Source organism: Caloenas nicobarica, chromosome 3, assembly GCF_036013445.1.
Source record: "Caloenas nicobarica isolate bCalNic1 chromosome 3, bCalNic1.hap1, whole genome shotgun sequence".
NCBI classification, from domain to species: domain Eukaryota; kingdom Metazoa; phylum Chordata; class Aves; order Columbiformes; family Columbidae; genus Caloenas; species Caloenas nicobarica.
In genome coordinates, this window is record NC_088247.1 from 1143041 (window position 1) to 1162095 (window position 19055).

The 19055-nt window shown below is 54.2% G+C and overlaps 1 protein-coding gene across 1 annotated transcript in view; it reads left to right on the forward strand.

The window, feature by feature from the left end:
- The first annotated feature begins 7227 nt into the window (after nucleotides 1–7227).
- The window catches only part of OTOF (otoferlin), a 112723-nt gene continuing 100895 nt past the window's right edge, over nucleotides 7228–19055 (forward strand). Inside the window, exons 1-2 of the mRNA XM_065630391.1 lie at nucleotides 7228–7306; nucleotides 14117–14175. Of these exons, the coding sequence (XP_065486463.1) occupies nucleotides 7228–7306; nucleotides 14117–14175 (138 nt within the window). The remainder of the gene's footprint in view (nucleotides 7307–14116; nucleotides 14176–19055) is intronic.

The window sequence follows — 19055 nt, forward strand, 5'->3', positions numbered from 1 at the left end:
CCGGGCAACGGGGGAGCTCGGAACCCCCACCGCACCCCCCTGCACCCCTCTGGAACCCCGAGATCCCCTGCACCCCCCGGCACCCAGTCTTGAACATTCCTTGCACCCACTGCCTGCATCTCCCCAAAAAATCCACCAACCCCCACTTCCCTCACCACTCCTGCTGTAGAGGATCCAGAAATATCCCAAAGTTTGCATTTTTTAGGCTTTTTGCTTTTTTTTCCCCATCTCCCCATGTAAGTGGAATAGTGAGATGTGCTCCCGCCCCACAAGGGAAAGCAGAACCTGGTCTGGAAACGCTTTGGGAAGGGTCAGTTGCCTATAAAGAGCTAATGTAAAAAAAGAAAAAAAAAGGCACACAGAGATCCGCATGTTCGATTTAAATAACCCTTGTAAAATAAACTTTGCTTGTAAGGAGCACTGGGAGGTGTGGGAATTGGAGGGGCTGCTTTTTTATTTGCATCTAAGCTCCGAGTTATTTCAAATAATAATTAAAAAAAAAAAGAATAAAAGAAAAAGGAAAGGAAAGAAAATAGAAATCCAGGGGTTTTCATACCAGAATGTAAAACAATAATTAAATAAGAATAAAATAATAACAGTACTATAAGAGTAAAAATAATAATAAATATTAAAAATAATCATAAGTATTTAAAATCAGAATAAATATTTAAAATAATAATAATTTTAAAAATCCACCTATTGAGAGCTGCTGCATTGCTACAGCTGCTGTGTAACAAGGAGGGCTCTGGCGTTTCAGGAGGAGAAGGTTGTCTGGCTGACCGGGCCTCGCGACCCCGTGTCCTCATGTGTCCCAGCATACAATAGGAAGATAAGAAAATAAACAGAAAACGATGCAAAAAGCCATCTGGATTTACCAAAAAGTCAGTTCTGCTAGAATGACTAGATTGGGATTTTTTTGAAAATAGCTGATGCCTTGGCTGGAGAAGGGGACTGGACCTGCAGGGCTGGGGAGATGGGCTACGGGTGGGGGGGCTTGGAGGGGGTGGAGATGCTGCTGAGGGAGAGGGGCCAAGTTGTGGGAAGGGACCATTAAATCTGCCCCAGTGCCCCCCTGCCATGGGCAGGGACATCTGCACCAGCTCAGGTTGCTCAGAGCCCCGTCCAGCCTGGCCTGGGATGTCTCCAGGGATGGGGCATCCACCACCTCTCTGGCCAACCTGGGCCAGGCTCTCACCACCCTCAGCACAAACAATTTCTTCCTCGTGTCCAGCCTGAATCTCCCTCCTTGAGTTTAAAACCATCACCCCTTGTCCTGTCGCAACACGCCCTGCTCAAAAGTCTGTCCCCATCCTTCTTATTGACCCCTTTTAAGCCCAGAAAGGCCACAATAAGGTGTCCCCAGAGCCTGGCTCCTGGCCGTGAGACCTGCCTGGCTCAGCAATGGCTTTGCCACAGCGGTCACAGAGACTGAAACTCTGCAGACATTTGAATGGATCTGGATTTTGGGAGAGGCATTGCACCAAGGTGCTTGGAGCTGCTGTGTCAGACCTGCTGAAGGTTTGGGTTCCCCAGCGTCTTCTTTGTCTGCCTGGAAATGATGCTTTTGGGTGGGCTGCTTAGTGCAAGTGTCTCCTCTGCGGATCTGAGGACCATATCAGGGTCTGGGCTGCTCCATGCACAGACCAGCTCAGCCGAGCCAGGAAACCCCAGGCAGAAGTTTCAGCTTCTCTGGAAACGAGTGAGGGTCTTGTCATGACTCCAGGGGAAAGACATCACCTCAAGAAACGGCCTCAAGTTGCGCCAGGGGAGGTTGAGGTTGGATGTGGGGAACAATTTCTTCCCCAAAGGGCTGTGGGGCATTGGAACAGGCTGCCCAGGGCAGTGCTGGAGTCACCATCCCTGGAGGGGTTGGACAGACGGACATGAGGTTCTCAGGACAGGGGACAGTGCCAGGGGTGGGGGAATGGTTGGACTTGATGATCTTGAGGGTCTCTTCTAACCAAAATGATTCTGTGATTCTAGGACCTGCGGTTACTAAGGGTGCAGAGCTCACGCTTATCCCCTGCACAGCTGCACCAGGGCAAGACGAAGTCCAGAAGTTCTCATGAGGACACCATGCAAGCACTGATTTACACAGCAAAGTTTCCTGGTTTGCCTCAGCCTGGGCATCCTCCCTTTCTCAGCAAGCCCTTTCACTTGCTCATGCTCCTGCTTACCTGCAGAATCTGCCTCCACAGCATTTCCCCCCTTTTTTCCCAAGACTGATGCACACGTGCAGAGCCACCCGCCACAGCGCTCAAAATTAGAGATGATGCTATGAGGCAGCTTTAGCCCATAGAGCCTCACTCTCGACAGCCACATCCCTGAAATTCTTTAACAGGGAGGAAACTTGACTGCAGGGGGGATGATGGCAGATGGAGGGAGACCTGCAGTGACAAAGTGAAGGTCGGGAAGGGCTGGGATCTGAACAATGGGATCTGTGAGTGATGTAAGATCGCAGGGAACAAGAGCTGCTCCCAGCCCTTTTGCTGCTCATTCCTTGGCCCTAATTTCAGCTGTCACGAGTCAGTCCCTTGGGTGCCCTCCATGCACCTACACTACACACTCCGTGCTCCATAGGGCAGTTCAATGGGGGCTTCATGTCCCTCTGTGTGGGGCTAAATTAGTGTCAGTGCTCCGTAGGAGCTGTGGTTCAAGTGATATTTGTAAAGCACTTGCCAGCCCCCCAGGAAAAGGCTGGAGAAGCTCCAGGAAGGTGCTTTGTGTTGGGTATTTGCCCTCCAAGAGGGTCTCCTTGCTGCTCACCCTGCCAGGCTCTGGTTCTGTGCTCACTGTTTGGAGCAAAGAGGCTGCACGGGGAAGAGAAGGGCCAAAAAAAAGTGATTCCGATGGGAAATGAAAAACACACATCGCTGGCCCTCGGAGCAAGGAGCTCTGGCACCCGCTGCCCATGAGCACGAGCCCTGGGCTTGGTCTGAGGAACATCTGCATTGCAGGAGAAAAGGCTTTTCTGCTCCTTTTGGTCGTGTCTCCAGCAACAGCCCCTTTGCTGCTCAGCAAGGGCTGATGCTGATGGAAATGCTGGTTCGGTCCCTGCTCCTGTTCTGCAGGATTGGGGACATGAGCTGCCGATGGAGAGAGGACCACGGTAGCCGTTGGTGACCTCAGCAGACAGGACGGGAACGTGCCGAGCTGAGCGCTGCAGGCTCTGCAGAGTGAATAAAGCGGGTGGGAGGAAAGGGCAGGTGCTGGCGCTCTCAGCAAAGATGGAGAATGAAACTGGGTCTTGACACTGAGTGGCTGCTGCCGCCGGCCCCGCTCACGGCTCTGCCATGGGGACCTTTGGTGCATCTGAATGGGGCCACCAGCCAGACCCTGCCAGCACTGCCACCCTGCCAGCGCTGGCCCCAAGGCACATTGTACCCAAAGCCTGCTGTCCCCAAAATACACTGTCCCCAAAGCACATTGTACCCAAAGCCTGCTGTCCCCAAAATACACTGTCCCCAAAGCACATTGTACGCAAAGCCTGCTGTCCCCAAAATACACTGTCCCCAAAAATTATTGTCCCCAAAACTTATTGTCCCCAAAACTTGTGGTCCCTAGAGCCCACTGTTCCCAAAACTAATTATCCCCAAAGCACACTGTCCCCAAAGCACAGTCTCTAAAGCTCACTGTCCCCAAAACTTATTGTCCCTAAAGCTTGCTGCCCCTAAAGCCCACTGTCCCCAAAGCACACTGTCCCCTGAGCTAATTACCCCTAAATCATGCTGTCCCCAAAGCATAGTCCCTAAAGCTCACTGTCCCCAAAACTTCTTGTCCCCAAAGCACACTGTCCCCTAAGATAATTGTCCCCATAAAATGCTGTCCCCAAACACACAGTTCCCTAAGTTAATTATCCCCAAATCATGCTGTCCCCAAGCACACTGTCTCCAAAGCCTGCTGTCCCCAAAGCACACTGACCCACATCACGTTGTCCCCGCATTACGCTGTCCCTGGAGCGAGGGGAGCGGATGTTGGGGTGACACGAGATCTGCTGGGACACCCCCCACCCGAGAGCCACCTCCCTGTCCCCACCCGGCACGAGGAAACCCCCCAGTTACTGCCCATTTCATTAAAACACTAAATTCCTGCTCAGAGGGACTCCAGGCGCATCCCTGTGCTGGTGCAAGGACGGGGGATGCTTCCGGCGTCCGTTAAGGTTTTCTAGCAACTGGAATGAAATTTGGAGCAGATTATTTGTCACATTTATTGCAGGTTTGTTGCTGGAAGCAGAACTGCCTTCCCCAGGCCGTGTCACCGCAGCCCGGATCCGCTCGGGCTGTCGGGATCCTGGGGATTTTCCGCAGCAGCCTGGATGGCACGAGGAGGAAAACATAACACGGGAAAATATACAGCTCTGTATACACACACACGCACTTACACAATGTGTTATCACCCCCCATCAGTGTTTAAACAGCTCTCGGAGCCTGTCCCAGAGATTCCGATTGATGAAAAGGGTCAGAATCGGCTCTCGAGGGCGATGTCTTTGTCTGACTCTTCAGGCAACGCAAAAAAAGAAAAAAATCACAGCAACTTTCTGTAGTTAATATAAAGGATTTTAGTGGTTTGATGAACGGGGAGGCTGATACGATATTGCCAAGAGTGGGAAGAGAAGAGCTGGGGGAAAAAAAATAAAGAAAAAGAATTAAGAAGAGAAAATTTCATTAATTTTGGACTTCATGCTCTGTAGCATCATCATAAGACTATTGCTTCAGCATGTGCAATTGGGTTTATTTTAATGGGATCCTGGTGGGAGGCGTATGGGGGGGGCAGGTTGGGGCCTGATTCTGCCACGGCAAGCAGTGATTTCCCCCCTGCCTTTGGTGTAAACTCATAGTAAATAAGAGCAATCAGCAGTGATTCAGAGGTGGGCGTGTAATTTTATTCACATGCGGCGATGCAAAAATTGCAGAGACATTGTGAAAAACCAAAATTAATGCTTATCAAGGGCATTTTCTCATCTTGCTCCGTTAATCGCAGGCAGGTCTCTTTAGCTCTCAAGCTGGAGAGAGCGTTTTTCAGCCATCGTACCTTGACAGTCCTTGTGCTTTGGTGACTTTGGTGCCGTTGGGTTCCGATGCTGCTCCTGCTTATCTTCATTATCCAATTTATGGGTATAATGGGTGGATAAATCACCGGGGGTGCAAGTGCAGAGCATTGAGCTCTACAGGTCTCTTCAGTTACGAGCAAACTTTATAGAATCATCGAATTGAAACTTTGCTGGGTTGTGGCATCCTAAGAGGACACTTACGTCCAGCAGCGAAGGGCAGCAGGTCCTTGCACTGATTTCAGCGATTACAGTCACCAGGTAGCAGCCAGATTTAATGCACTGTATTAAAGACCCATGTGTACATTATCTTCTGTCTCAAATTCTCCTTTCTTGCTTCGCTGTGCCTTTCTAGTTACATCTGGGAGTAAAACCATGGGTTCCCACTCCCCAACAGCCCTCCACCTGTGCTTTTGTATTATAGTAGGAACAGCTAAATTGTGGCTGGGATTTCTTATAAAATAAGATCAGGAGAAAAGAAGTCACAATCCTCACCAGGTCCTTCAGGCTGATGTTTTGATGTGGCCACATAGCATCACTCCCCTACCACACGTCGCAGCTCTAAGTCAGCCGTCCTACTGCCTCTTGCAATGAATATCTTCAGTCAACACCCCTTACGGTGGATTTTTTTAATTAATTATCCACTTTCTGATATTGAGTAAGAGGTTTACAATTAACTATGTCACATAGAAGGTGCTGCTGCCCTATGGCCACCTCCTCCCTCATGCTAGACCATCCTCGCCTCTGGGCCCTGCTGCCGGGAGCTAATTATGAACCTAACGAGAAACAGCAGGCGCTGTTAATCCCACAAGTTTCTTCCCTCTCATGCACTTATGAATGAGCATAATGGTCTCTTCCGCTGGCAGGAGGACAGCAACCCAGCCTCTCTGACAGAACGCAATGTGGTAGATGGAAAACAATGTCTTATTTCCAGTGTTTTATTATCCATTTGTGAAGGTTTCACCTTCGTTTTTCTCTCTCTGATGATGATGCAGCTCTCCTGGGCTCACGCTTCACCATAGATGGATTTTTCCTGGAAGTGCCCAAGCAGGAAAGGAAGATGTGCAGTGTCTGCAGACCCTTCCTCGTCCCAAACGCACGTGTTAATCATCTTCCTGATAACACAGGACACATTTAAGACCTCGGCAAATGTATCCACATGCAACCCTATGGGCAAGACCTGCTCAAAACTGAGTCCACAAGTCCAGATTCTAAAGCTATTATTTAAACACCACTTGAGCCTATTGAGATTCAGCCTAAACACGGCACAGAGCGGAGCACGGGGCACGTCGCAGCTCGGATAAGCGCGCAGCACCGCGTGGCGTTGCCGGCGTTCTGGCCCTTCCAGGCTGGGATGCCGCAGCCCCGCGGTTGCACCAATGCTGCCGGCACTGCCGGGACCTTCCCGCACCCCGCGGGACACATCCCGTCCTCCGGCCCCAACTTGTTGATGTCTCATCAGGGTTGAGACCTAGTGGTCCAACCGTCATCACCATGCAGGGTAGTCTTGGTTCTGCCTCCCGCCCCCCCGGCTGGCATTGGGTGGGGGGAGACATATGGATAACAGCCAAGAGCCCCCCCACCTCCTGCACCTGACCCCAGGAGATGCTGTAGCAGTGCGGGATCCCCGCGCTGGCCGGCCCTTGGTGGTCGCGGGCAGTGGGGGGTGAATTCGAGTCTTTCTGGGCACCCCCCAACTCCCCTCCCCATCACATGTTTGCGAGGGGTGGTTACACACTCTTGTCCCACAGGCTCCAGCCTGCAGATGCCACCGGTGGAGGGGGGGAGGCCGTGCCTCAGTTTCCCCACCCACAACCCCCAGCAACCGCAGGGGGAAGTTCCGCGCAGCCCGCGCCCCCGCGCCCCAACCACCCGCCTTCCCCGGGGAGCGGAGGGGGAGCGGGGCGGGGCGGGCGGTGCCGCTGCTGAATTATTCAGTGTTTAGGCGGGGGGGTGTGGGGGGGGTGTGCACCGCTCCGCGGCTTCGCGCTGTGCGCACCTCTCCGTGCATCACAGCGCGCACTGCACCGCGCACCTCTCCGCGCATCGCACCGCACCCCGCGCACCGCTCCGCGCATCGCACCGCACCGCACCCCGCGCACCGCTCCGCGCATCGCACTGCGCACCTCACATCGCCCCGCGCTCCGCACCGCGGCCCCGCCCGGCCCGCTCCGCGCACCATGGCCCTGGTGCTGCAGCTCCGCACCGTCTCCGGCCTCCGCGGCAGAGCCGATCGCATCGCCAAGGCGGCGTTCCGAGGTAGCGGGGAGGGGGCGCCGGGGGGGGCCCGGGACGGGTTGTTCCGCCCGGTGCCTCAGTTTCCCCACCGCGGCCGCGCTTGGGTTGGGCGGGGGGATGCGAGTGTGCCAGCTGTATGGGCTGCCCACACCTCCCCGTCCGGGGTATGACCCCCCCGCCCCAAAGCAGCTCTCCTGGCCCCCCCGCACCCAGACACCGCAGCCCCCGCGTTCCCTCCCCCACGGGCAGCCCCTGCGGAGGGGGATTCGCCCAGAGGAGAGCAGGTGAAGTCCCAGGGTGGCAAATTTGCACCAGCTGTGCCCCAGCTGGGGGGAGCTCAGCTCCTGCTGCAGGGTCAGGGGCTTGGTCACCGAGCGGTGCCACCTGCAAAGTGTCACCGGAGGGGCCAGCAGCAGAACTTGCGTTGTCCCGGGACCTGCCACGAGTGCCTGGATTTCCTCTGAGGATGCTGCAGCTTTGGGTTTTCTGCTTGGGTCTGCGCCAGCTGCAAAGCCTTCCGAGGGAAGCTGCAAAAGAAGCAGGAGCGCTCAGGGGTTCGCACCCTCAGCAGCAGCCAAAGCTTTTCTGAGCCCCCCGGGGGCTCGGGCCAGGCTCAGTGCCGGGTCTGTCTCCGATCGCAGTCTCTGTGCAGGCACAGGCAGGTGTGGGATGGTTCGGCAGCGCCGGGAGACAGGAATTGCGATCCCTTCTCTGGGCGAACGCGCTGCGGGAGAGCAGGGGAGCGGGGATGGTCACCACCTCCCAGCCAGGCCAGCCCGCGCGGCCCGAAACCGCCTTCCCTGTGCTGCCCTAATGACCAGAGTGTCATAAAAAGGTGTCATTACCTCCTTATTTCCCTGTCCCTGTGTCCTGGCATCAGCGCAGGGGCAGTTAAATAACCTGCGCAGGAACAGGTCGTTTCCCCGGCTGACAGTGAAGCCTGGAGTGGTCCCGTCCCAAAACCATCCCCCAGCAAAACCCCCCTTCCCCTGGCAGTCAGGACAGGGGATCTGCGGAAGGACCAAATGCCACCACGAGTTTTCCTGGTGAGGACCCACATCTCCAGTCTTGAGCGTTCCCGAGCCCGGCGCACGGTCCTTGTTGGATGGGCAGGATCTGTCCCTGCCTCGGGATCTTCACACAAGAGCTGCTGTGGGACCCCACGGTCCAGCCAATGGGGATGACACCCACTTTGGGATGCTCTGGGGTCAGCGCTGTGCCCGCTGTGCTCCTGCCAGTCCCCTTCTCAGAGCCCCCGTGGGGCAGCAGGGTGTTCCTCCAGCCCCGCCATGGTCCTGTCCCCATTACCCTCCCAGGTGTGAGCAGGGTTGTTGTCGCTGTCGCACCGTCCAGGGAGGACGATACTAAACTTCACAGCTGTGTTTCCATCCCTGGTGCTGAGCCGCGAGGAGCTGAGCTCACGGACAAAGAAATTTGGTCTCACGTCTGGGGATGAGGTTTGGAAATTTTTTCCCTGGTGGTTTGCTGCAGTCGATTTCTGTGCAAGGAGGAGGTTTAGTCTCATGCTGTGAATGTTTAGTCTCGCTGCCGTATCACAGTCAGGGATGTCTCTTCCCTTGCTCATCCAGGGCAGCTGCGGAGCTGGTGACCAGGACACCTGGTGCTGCCACCTTCTCCAGGCTCAGTCCTAGAGAGGCCCCGGCGACCAGAACCAGCAAGGCTGGATCCTGAGGTCCTGGCTGGAAAAATCCTGTTGCTAAAGGGGTGGTGGAGGTTGCTGAAGGTGGAGGTGGAGGTGATCTTGCGGTGGTTGTGTCGGTGCAGGCAGCAGGTGGGTGGGTTAGGACTGACGCATCCCTCGAATGCGATGGTGGGTGGAGAAGGGTTTGGTCTCGTGCCCTGTTCATGCCACTCGGTGTGTGTCCCCAAAGCCGTCACAAGCCTTGTCTGTACAGGCGCCTGCAGTTTAACGTCTTATGTTAACATTTAGCTCGAAAGCCTGTCTACATGTTACCCGAATTCCTTGTCCCAAAAGAGGAACAAGCAGAGGCAGCTCCGTGTCTGCCCTGCAGACGGGGACGTCCAGGGACAGAGCCCTGGGCAGCTCTTGGACATCGCTTTGGGTCATGGGACACACCGAGCCTGGGGTCCCCACCAACACGAGACATGAATCCAGGGCAGGACCTGGCGTGGGGGACAGGACCTTGTTCTGAATGAGTGGACCAGAATGATCACTCTGTGAGGAGCACAATCTTTATGGAAAGGTGACCCACCGTGGAGTTCAACAGCTGTAGTAACAGTAAGGTAGGAGTTCTCATGTGCTCTCAGTCTTTTCTTGATGCGTGAGGATCAGGTCACGGTGCTGTTGCACTAACAGGTGTGTAAGGACACCCTGGAGCTGGGGACAGGGTCTGCTCCCCAATGGGTCCACGCTGGGGGTGGCCGTGAAGCGTCCCAGCACTGGGCACATGATGGGGCAGAGCTCCTCCAGTGCTCAGTCTCTGTGGCTCAGGCAACGCTTTGCTGTCCCCTTGCCCCTTGAGAATTTGGGAATCATGGGCAGCAGAGCCGTGCCATGGCAAGTTCAATGCTGCAGCAAAGCTGCGTTATTTGTCCCGTTGGCTGCCTCATCCTCTCCGACCAACTCATTAAATCTCTGGCTGTATTTTTGCTGTTTAATTAAAATGATGCTGTGCTATCCCAGCCCTGATCCCCATCCAGGCTGGCCATGGCCTCCTCCAAGCAAGGCTCAACCAAACTGCCCCCGGGGTGGGATGGGATGAGGTGGGATGGAGTGGGATGGGATGCAGCCAGGCATGTTGTCCTGCATCCCCAGTGCCAGACCTGGGGGAACATCCCAGGGTGGGTGATTGGGTTTCCGTGCCAAGGTCTCCAGGAGGAAGAGTCTCCTGCCTTTCTCCAGTGACTCTAGAGGGAGCTTTAGACCCCGTTAGCATGGAGTGAGGTGACCTCCACCAGCCCGGCATCCCTTGGTGCTCGTCACAGCGACTCGGGTTGGGTGCTGTGCTGATACTCCTCAGCTCTCTGGTTCTCCGGGAGTTTGAGCGTTGCAGGGAGGGATGCTCTTCACTAGTCAAGCCATTCAGCCTCTTCCTCCCTCTCCTCACCCGCTGGCAGCACAGCCTGGGGGGTTTGGGCAGAGCTCCCTGAGTGGGTGTTTGCTCGTTCAGCCAAAAACATCTACTATTGCACAAAAAGGAATTAAAGAAAGAGTTCGACTGTGGTGTGACAGGCTGCCACGTGCGTTCCTGCAGGTGGGCAGCGCTCTGAAACATGGCTTCAGCTCAGGTGGGAGATGAATACATCACAACGGTGATAAAAGCGTTCCTGAGAAAGGGCTGAGACTGACAGGCGTGTGGGATGGCTACAGAATAATGCTGCTCCTCTTCTCCCAGGGATCCCCGCACTCCCGGCAGCCTTTGTGAGCCATAGCCGCACTATTTGTGTTTTGCAAATAGGAGAAACTGAGGCACGGGCAGGAGCTCCTGGTTCGGGACCCATGAGAGCAGCTGGGTTATCCAGCTCCCGGTCTGGAAGCGGAGGGGAGACGTGGGTTCCACCCCAGCAGGGTGGCCAAAAATCCACTCCCACCCCTGAGCATCCCACCACGGCATTAGATTTGACTCACCAAACTCCCAGGGGATGCTCCTACCCTGGCGGGTTAGGGGTGTGTGTTAAGCAACAAGATCGTTTGCCTTTAGCATCCTCCCAGTTGTTCACAGGAGCTTTGGGGCTGGTTTTGAACTTCAGCGACTCATCAGGCGCCCCTCACTCCCCATCACCACCCTGTGCTTGCTCCAGCCTGGCTGGAATGGGCTCCAAAGCCCCAAATCTGTTGCCATTGCAACTCTCCAGCTCTTTACAGGTGAAACTCAGCTATGGGTGAATTTGGGATTTTCTGCAAGCACTTGCTCTTCAGGCTGGCTGCAGGGGAAGAGCAGAAAAATTGTGAATTTTGTTTGTGCTGCCCATTTTGGGGGTGCCCGCTCCTGTCCCCCAGCAGGGTCTGAGCTCCCACAGGGTCACTTGCTCGTAACAGAGTTCTCACCCTTAGACCAGCTGAACTGTGTTTGGGAAGGAGGAGACTTGTGCCCTGGTGCAATTAGAGAGCTTGTCAGCTAATTGATCACAGATGGAGTTATAAAGAGCTTCTTGGCCAGGCTCCATCTCTGGATTAGTGTGTGTAAACGAGGGAGATCATTCACAGGTGCCTCCTAGAGCATTTCTAGGCACCGGGGGATAATGATACTGCTAGAATGAAATATCACCGTGATGCTTGCTGGGCTGGGAGAGAATGGAGCAGGGGGGCCCACCAGGTTGGCTTAAGTCATACTCTTAGAAATATTTTGGGTGGCAGATTGTCCTTCTTGGAGTGTCTTCTCCAGATATTGATTCCTACATGTGTTGGAGCTTAGAGCTGATTCACCCCCTGATCTGTGCACGTCTCCTCCTTGGTTTGGTCCCGTATCTACGCGAGGATGCTCTGTAGTGTCCCTTGAGCCACAGCCAGGCTGAGATGCTGGTTGTGCCTCTGGCACATGGTGTCTGCCCCATCACCTCAGAGGCTGGGGGGTCCTGGAATCATTGAATCATGGAATGGTTTGGGTGGGAAGGGACCATTAAAGCTCCCCCAGTGCCCCCCTGCCATGGGCAGGGACATCTGCACCAGCTCAGGTTGCTCAGAGCCCCGTCCAGCCTGGCCTGGGATGTCTCCAGGGATGGTTCAGCCACCACCTCTCTGGCCAACCTGGGCCAGGCTCTCACCACCCTCAGCACAAACAATTTCTTCCTCATGTCTGGCCTGAATCTCCCTCCTTCGGTTTAAAACCATCACCCCTTGTCCTATCGCAACAGGCCCTGCTCAAAAGTCTGTCCCCATCTCTCTTATGGGCTCCTTTGAAGTCCAGAAAGGCCACACTAAGGTCTCCCCGGAGCTTCTCTTCTCCAGCTGAACCCCCCAGCTCTCTCAGCCTGTCCTCCCAGCAGAGCTGCTCCGGCCTCGGGTCATTTCTGTGTCCCTGCTCCTGATGGCTCCACCTTACTGGTCCCATTCCTGTTCCGAGTCTCCTCCACTGGGTGAGGAAAGGCTGCATCCACTGCAGCTCCCATCCACCCCATTTAAAGCAAGGAGGGAACCAGCACTTGCACTGGGAGGCAGCCAGTGAGGTTCAGGGGTCTCCTCCACCCTCATCTGGAGTCACCTGGCATGAGATAAATACAGTTACTTACACATATCCCCAAGAAATGTGTGCGTCTGTTGGTTAAGTGATTCATGGCAGGGAACCGGGAGGGTGGTTTGGGATACAGGGCTCATCTTCTGGGCTTCCTTTCCGCAGGTTGGATGCTGCAGACAGCAGAAAGTCTGACAAAACAATTTTCTGGCTCTCCTGGTGTAATAGTTAAATTAGAAAGGGATGTGGCATTCACTTGCAAGAGCTGTGTCATCGAGATATCTCAGTATTTGGTAAAATAAAGTAAAAGTTGACCCCATAGCAGTAAGGAGTACCCCTGGCATCCCCTTACCCCACCACAGGTTGTCCGTGCGATGCTGGGAGCATCACACACAGAGATGTTTTTAATTACCCAGGAGACAGTTCTCCTTTCTGGAAGGGAAAGCCTCAGTGTGATTCAGTGATTAAATATTAGCATTTTTATAAGGTTTCCTCCTGCAGCATTATGAAGTGGATATTAACTAGAAATATTGATTCAGGGGGGTGTGGGTGGGGAAGGTTATCCTGCTGAGAGCAACCTGGGGCTCCTTGGAAAACCTGATTATTTCAATAACTAGTGCACGTACTTGGCTGCTCTGCCTGGGCTTCCCTGCATGGCAGCTCCTCCTGTTATCCCATCCCTGCTCCCAGCTGAGCGGGAGCTTTCGAGGCAAAGCATCCTGAGCTCCTCATCCTCCTCAAACTGGGAACAATTTCTTCCCCAAAGGGCTGTGGGGCATTGGAACAGGCTGCCCAGGGCAGTGCTGGAGTCACCATCCCTGGAGGGGTTGGACAGACGGAGATGAGGTTCTCAGGACATGGGGCAGTGCCAGGGCTGGGGAACGGTTGGACTCCATGATCTTGAGGGGCTTTTCCAACCAAAATGACTCTGTGATCCTCTGCTCTCTGCAGGAGCTGGGGTGGTTTTCTTGGGGTAGCCAGTCCTAAATCTCATCCCTGGGGTTCAAACACACTTCTAGCATGTGTAAACCTGCAGTCCAATACTCTGAGGAGCCTCTCTACAGCCAATGTAAAAGAAACTGCTGTGATCCCCATCCCCTTGCTCTATTTCATCTGCTTTGCAATAGAATCACAGAATTGTTTGGGGGAAGAAATTGTTCCCCAGATCCAACCTCAACCTCCCCCGGCGCAACTTGAGGCCGTCTCCTCTGCTCCTGGCGCTTGTTCCTGGGGAGCAGAGCCCAACCCCCCTGGCTCCAAGCTCCTTTCAGGCAGGTCAGAGATCAGAAGGTCTCCCCTCAGCTCCTGTTCTCCAGCTGAACCCCCAGCTCCCTCAGCCGCTCCCATCACACTTGTGCTCCAGCCCCTCCCCAGCTCCGTTGTCCATCTTTGGACGTGAAATGATGGAACAAGACTTGAACGCTCCAATTAAGCGCACTTTGGAAAAACGCTCTTAATTAGCTCTTCAAGCAGGTTAACATGGAGTTTAGCGGAGCTGAAGCTGGGTTCACCCTCTCGCCTGGGCTGTGTCCCCCCTGCACCCCCTTTGCACACCCAGACGCCCCTTGCAGACCCCAGCCCCGGGTGTCACTGGCACCAGGGCTGTGCAACACCCCTGTGTCGCCCTCCCCAGCTGCCCCTTGCTCTGACCAACCTGGTTCTCCTCTCCCCTCTCCAGGTCTCTCCTTCTACACCCGAGTGCTTGAGAACTGCGAGGATGAAGCCAGGTTTGACGAGGTAAGAGACGACGTGTTTTCCTCCTGGTCTGTCCCCCACATCGCGTTTGTTTTGCTGCGACTCCCTGTTGGGATGAATATCCCCATTCCCCAATTGTGTGTTGGCATCTTCGTCATCTGCTCCAGGGTTTCTCCTGGCAGGTACCAAATGGGTCTCTTGGCCATGGTCTGGCTGGGGCTGAGGACACAGGGTGTCCTGTGGCATGGGAGCAGCCCAACAGCATTTCCCCATGGGGTAATTAATTACAAAAAATTTTTTTTAAATTTAAAAATTAAAAATTGAAAATCCATATTGTTTGCACTGAAATTTCAGAAGAATTTGCTTGTCTCCACTGGGAAAACCCCACTGGGCTCTTGGGCTCCTTTTTCCTGGGCTCAGGGGGAAAAACTGTGTTTCAGATCCCTGGTGCCTCAGGTGATGATGCTCCATCCTTCTGCATCCCTCGGCTCATGCCGGGTACCAAGGCGACTGCTCTGCTTTGGGTGCCGATCAGATGATGTATCGACCTTTAGTGCTCAGCTTCGGGCTTGGAAAGGGAGAAAGAAGGAAACAAAACCCAAGCTCTGTGTGGTTTTAAAATACATTCTTTTTTAAGCAGTTACCAAGAAAATATGCTGAGATGGTTGAAATAAGGTCATCCACACAAGCAGGGAACAGAGGTGCTGCTAAGAAGTCACATTAGAAATGGAAATACACATTCAGAAGGGAATGGATGTTTCCTCTGATTGCTTTCTGTTCCTCCTAAAAGATAAACCATTCCCAGGGGCTGGGGAATACAAGAAGCTATGAGGAATATTAAGATCTTTGAATTGTTTATTGCTTTCTAAAGCTTTTTCTACCTTTAGAAAATAAGGTTTCATCCCGGTTGCGGGCATGGGATGTGTTCGTGGGGTGATAAATCGCGTGGTGTTCCCCACTCACCCAGCTCCTCCCTGCCTCTCCATGTTCCTCGCATGGGTTTGTCCTTGCTCCAAGTTTTAGAGGAAAAGCTTAATCTCAGGCTCCCCTAAATAAGTGTAAGGGGCAGGGGAACCCCCGGCGTGGGCAGGGTGGGATCTGCCACCGGTACCCCCAGGGCTGCCCGGGCCGGTGGGGACAGCGAGCAGGTTGTTCGAGACGTGGCACCAACCAGGAGGCAACCAGGGAAGCTGCTGGTGTTAATGGGATGCAGATCTCTATAGATCTGCCCACAGCAATTTGTTAGTCTGATATCTGAGTTGAATAACAACCGCGGAGGTGTGCACTGGTGGAGCTGCCTGCGTCTCAAAACTCTTTGTGATTTCAAGGGTGAGATCCTTCCCTGCTGGGGCTGGAGGGCTGGGGGCTCCGCTCTCTGTCTCAGGCTTGGTTGTCAGATGCCGGTTGCTCTGGGTGCTTGGTGCTGCACGGCAATCTTGAAGCATCCCAGCTGAGCTCTGAGCATCCCAGCTGAGATCTGGGCATCTCAGCCGAGCTCTGAGCATCCCAGGTGAGCTCTGGGCATCTCAACCGAGCTCTGAGCATCCCAACCTAGCTCCGAGCATCCCAGCCAAGCTCTGGGCATCCCAGCTGAGCTCTGGGCATCCCAGGTGAGCTCTGAGCATCCCAACCAAGCTCTGAGCATCCCAACCAAGCTCTGAGCATCCCAGCTGAGCTCTGAGCATCCCAGCCGAGCTCTGGGCATCCCAACCTAGCTCCGAGCATCCCAACTGAGCTCTGAGCATCCCAGCTGAGCTCTGGGCATCCCAGCTGAGGTCTGAGCATCCCAACTGAGCTCTGAGCATCCCAGGTGAGCTCTGGGCATCTCAACCGAGCTCTGAGCATCCCAGCTGAGGTCTGAGCATCCCAGCTGAGCTCTGGGCATCCCAACCAAGCTCTGAGCATCCCAGATGAGCTCTGAGCATCCCAGCTGAGCTCCCAGGTGAGCTCTGAGCATCCCAACCAAGCTCTGAGCCCCCTGCGGTCCCAGGCAGCGTGCAGGAGAGGAGGGACACTGGTGCATGTCAGGACGAGGACTATAGAGCTTAAAAGCCGGCAGGTAGACGAGAGCCTTGAGCCACAGGTGTATCTTAGTGAGCATCATATTTCCTTCTAGTGCCTCTTACTGCATCTGTGGGGCTGAGCCACCAGCTGTCCCCATCTCTCTGTTTAGATCACGTTTATTACAGTTCCTGCTGTGAGAGCCTCATACAAACCTGGTTTAAAATCAGCCTGGTAGGACCTACACAGCAAATTGCAGCAGGGTGAGGCAAGCTGATTTGGAGAAACCTGGCATGCCTGGACCAAGCTTTGGGCTCTGCTCATCTCCTCGTGTTGGGCGGTGGGTGCTGCTGGGTGATGGACCCAGCTCCCTGCTCCCCTACACCACAAATACCCCGGTTTTTCTCCTCAACCACTTGGCTCCAGCCAAAGGAAACCCCAGCGTGAATCGGAGGTTCCTTTGTGCTGAGGACGAGGTGAGCGCGGAGCCCTGGCGGGGATGACACGAGGGTGTGCAGCGCCGGCTGCTCCAGGGCTCGTGACCTGCCCAAAATGAGTAATCCTCACGGGCTGTAAGTTAAGCATGTTCCTAAGTGTTTTCTGTGCCGGTAGGAAAGTGTTTGCACCCTGAACGATGCCCCATCAGTCAAGTTTTTATCTTCTGGGTCATGCAAGGTCGTCGGAGCATCTAAGAGCTGAGCCCAGGTGTGCGCAGCCGCTGCACGAGGCATTCGGTTACCTGGACGTGACAGACACGGCTCCTGCTGTGGCATCCGTGACATGCTACTGTCCCAACTGGTCCAAAACATGATAGTCTGACGTGTTCTGGTGGTAACAAACACTGCAGAAAACATGTAGGCAAACCGACAACTTTGGGTTCAGCTTTCCAGCTCTGCTGGGGACTGGTTGGGCAGGGGACGAGCCACAGCAAGAGGGGGCAAAGGTGCTGCCCTGTTTGCTCTTCCCTTATTCAGTCTCTCATTATCTCACGCTGCTGAAGGGCTCCCCGATGCAGTGGTCACGGACAAGACACCTGCCGTGAGCTAGAGAACGTGTCTTGCGCTGCCTGGCGTCATTAGCTGGTGAGTCTGTCCGGGAAAGCAGATATTTCCCTTTGAGCGCACACACAAGGCAAGTCATCGTGCCATCGATGACGAGCCCAGCCAACAAATTTTATTGAATAAAATTGTATTATTGCATCATTGAACTCTTCCCCAGCTGTTCCCCAGTGTGGGGCTGTCCCGGGGGAGCTTCGATGGGTGTGTGTGCTCTGTAATGCTCGTCACGCACAAAATTCAGGTGTCTTCCAGATGAAGGTCTCCCTGGGGACACTGAGTTTGGGGCGGTTGGGGAGGAGCAGGAGGGTCTGTCTGCCCTCCACTGAGTCCACCTGCAGAAGCAGCTTTATTCCCTCTCCAACTTCCTCGCTGTCCTTGAATTTTGCGATGAATTTATCACCAGCTGGGAGAGGTGGGGTTTTATTTCACGTTGCTGTCTGGTTACCTGGGCACCGTCCTGCTGCTCAGGTGGCTCCTTGCGCTGATCTTTTACGGAGCAGAAGCTTCAGAAATGACCCCATTTCCTCCTACTTTCCCCTCAAAGTGGGGTAAAATAGTGGCCTTTCGTCTGGGGGTGATCTGGACGGGGGGGCGTCTCATCCCCTACACGGGGAAGGTTTTTGAAGCTGAGCTGGCTGATCTCTCATCTCTATGAGAGGAGATGAAATGGGCTGAGGATGCTGAGGCTGCTCCCTGCCTCGTCTCAGAGCTGGGGACAAGCAGAAAATTCACATTAGCTTCATGGAAAGCCAAACGGTGGGTTTTTTTGACAGTGCTAACGAGGACATCAGCCTTCCCCACCACAGCTTAACATTCACAGGGACCCACTATCGGGCTGAATTTGGGCTGCCCCAGTGATTTCCATTTGTTTGGTTGTACTCTATTTCATTTGCAATTATTTTTATTCATTGCTTAATGAATTATGCAAAAGCTGTGCTTCTCCTGAGCCTGGAGAAGAGAAGCTGCTGGCTACTCTGGAGTGTTGGTGTGGCTCTGTGGCTGTATTTTATTTAATCAGGAAGGGCTGGGTTGTGTCCTGCCTGCACCCCGAAGGGTTTCTTCTTGGGGGGGCTTGTCCTGCAGCTCTCCTGCGATGGTGCTGGGCACAAAGAGCTGTGGATGGCTCCTGTGTGGTCTTCCTTGCCTGCATTTAGTCCCTCCTAAAGGGACCAGGACAGGCTTAAGTGCTGCTGTCAAGAGAGCTGAGACCCAGAGCTGCAACCCTGACCCCAACATCTGGAAATGCCCCCAATCCATCAGGCTTGGAGACGAGAGGCAGGATGAGCATCCAGCCAAGGCTGCCAGGCGCTGCAGGAAAAGCGGGGACGTGGCTTAAAGAGGGGTGACATGGCTTAAAAAAGGGTGACATGGCTTAAAAGGGGTGACATGGACACTGGCCCAGGTTGGCCAGAGAGGTGGTGGATGAAGCATCCCTGGAGACATCCCAGGCCAGGCTGGACGGGGCTCTGAGCAACCTGAGCTGGTGCAGATGTCCCTGCTCATGGCAGGGGTTGAACCAGATGAGCTTTAATCATCCCTTCCATCCCAAACTATTCTAGGATTCTATGAAAGAGGGGTGACATGGCTTAAAAAGGGGTGACATAGCTTGCAAAGATGCCCTTTCCCAGCTCCTATAAAGCAGTCTCACTGGGATTATCTGGCTTTTGCATTCTGCCAAGCCTTTTCTCTGCCTCTATCTTTTTTTTCTCCTCTGTTAGTAAAAACAGATAAAATTGACCCAGCAGATATCACTTGCTTAGCTCTGCACTGGGCTTTAAAATGGTTTTTAACAATAAAACCACTAAGGAGAAGAAACAGACAACCAGCCAGGGAATGAGGAAGGTGATGGGAGCAGGGAGGTTG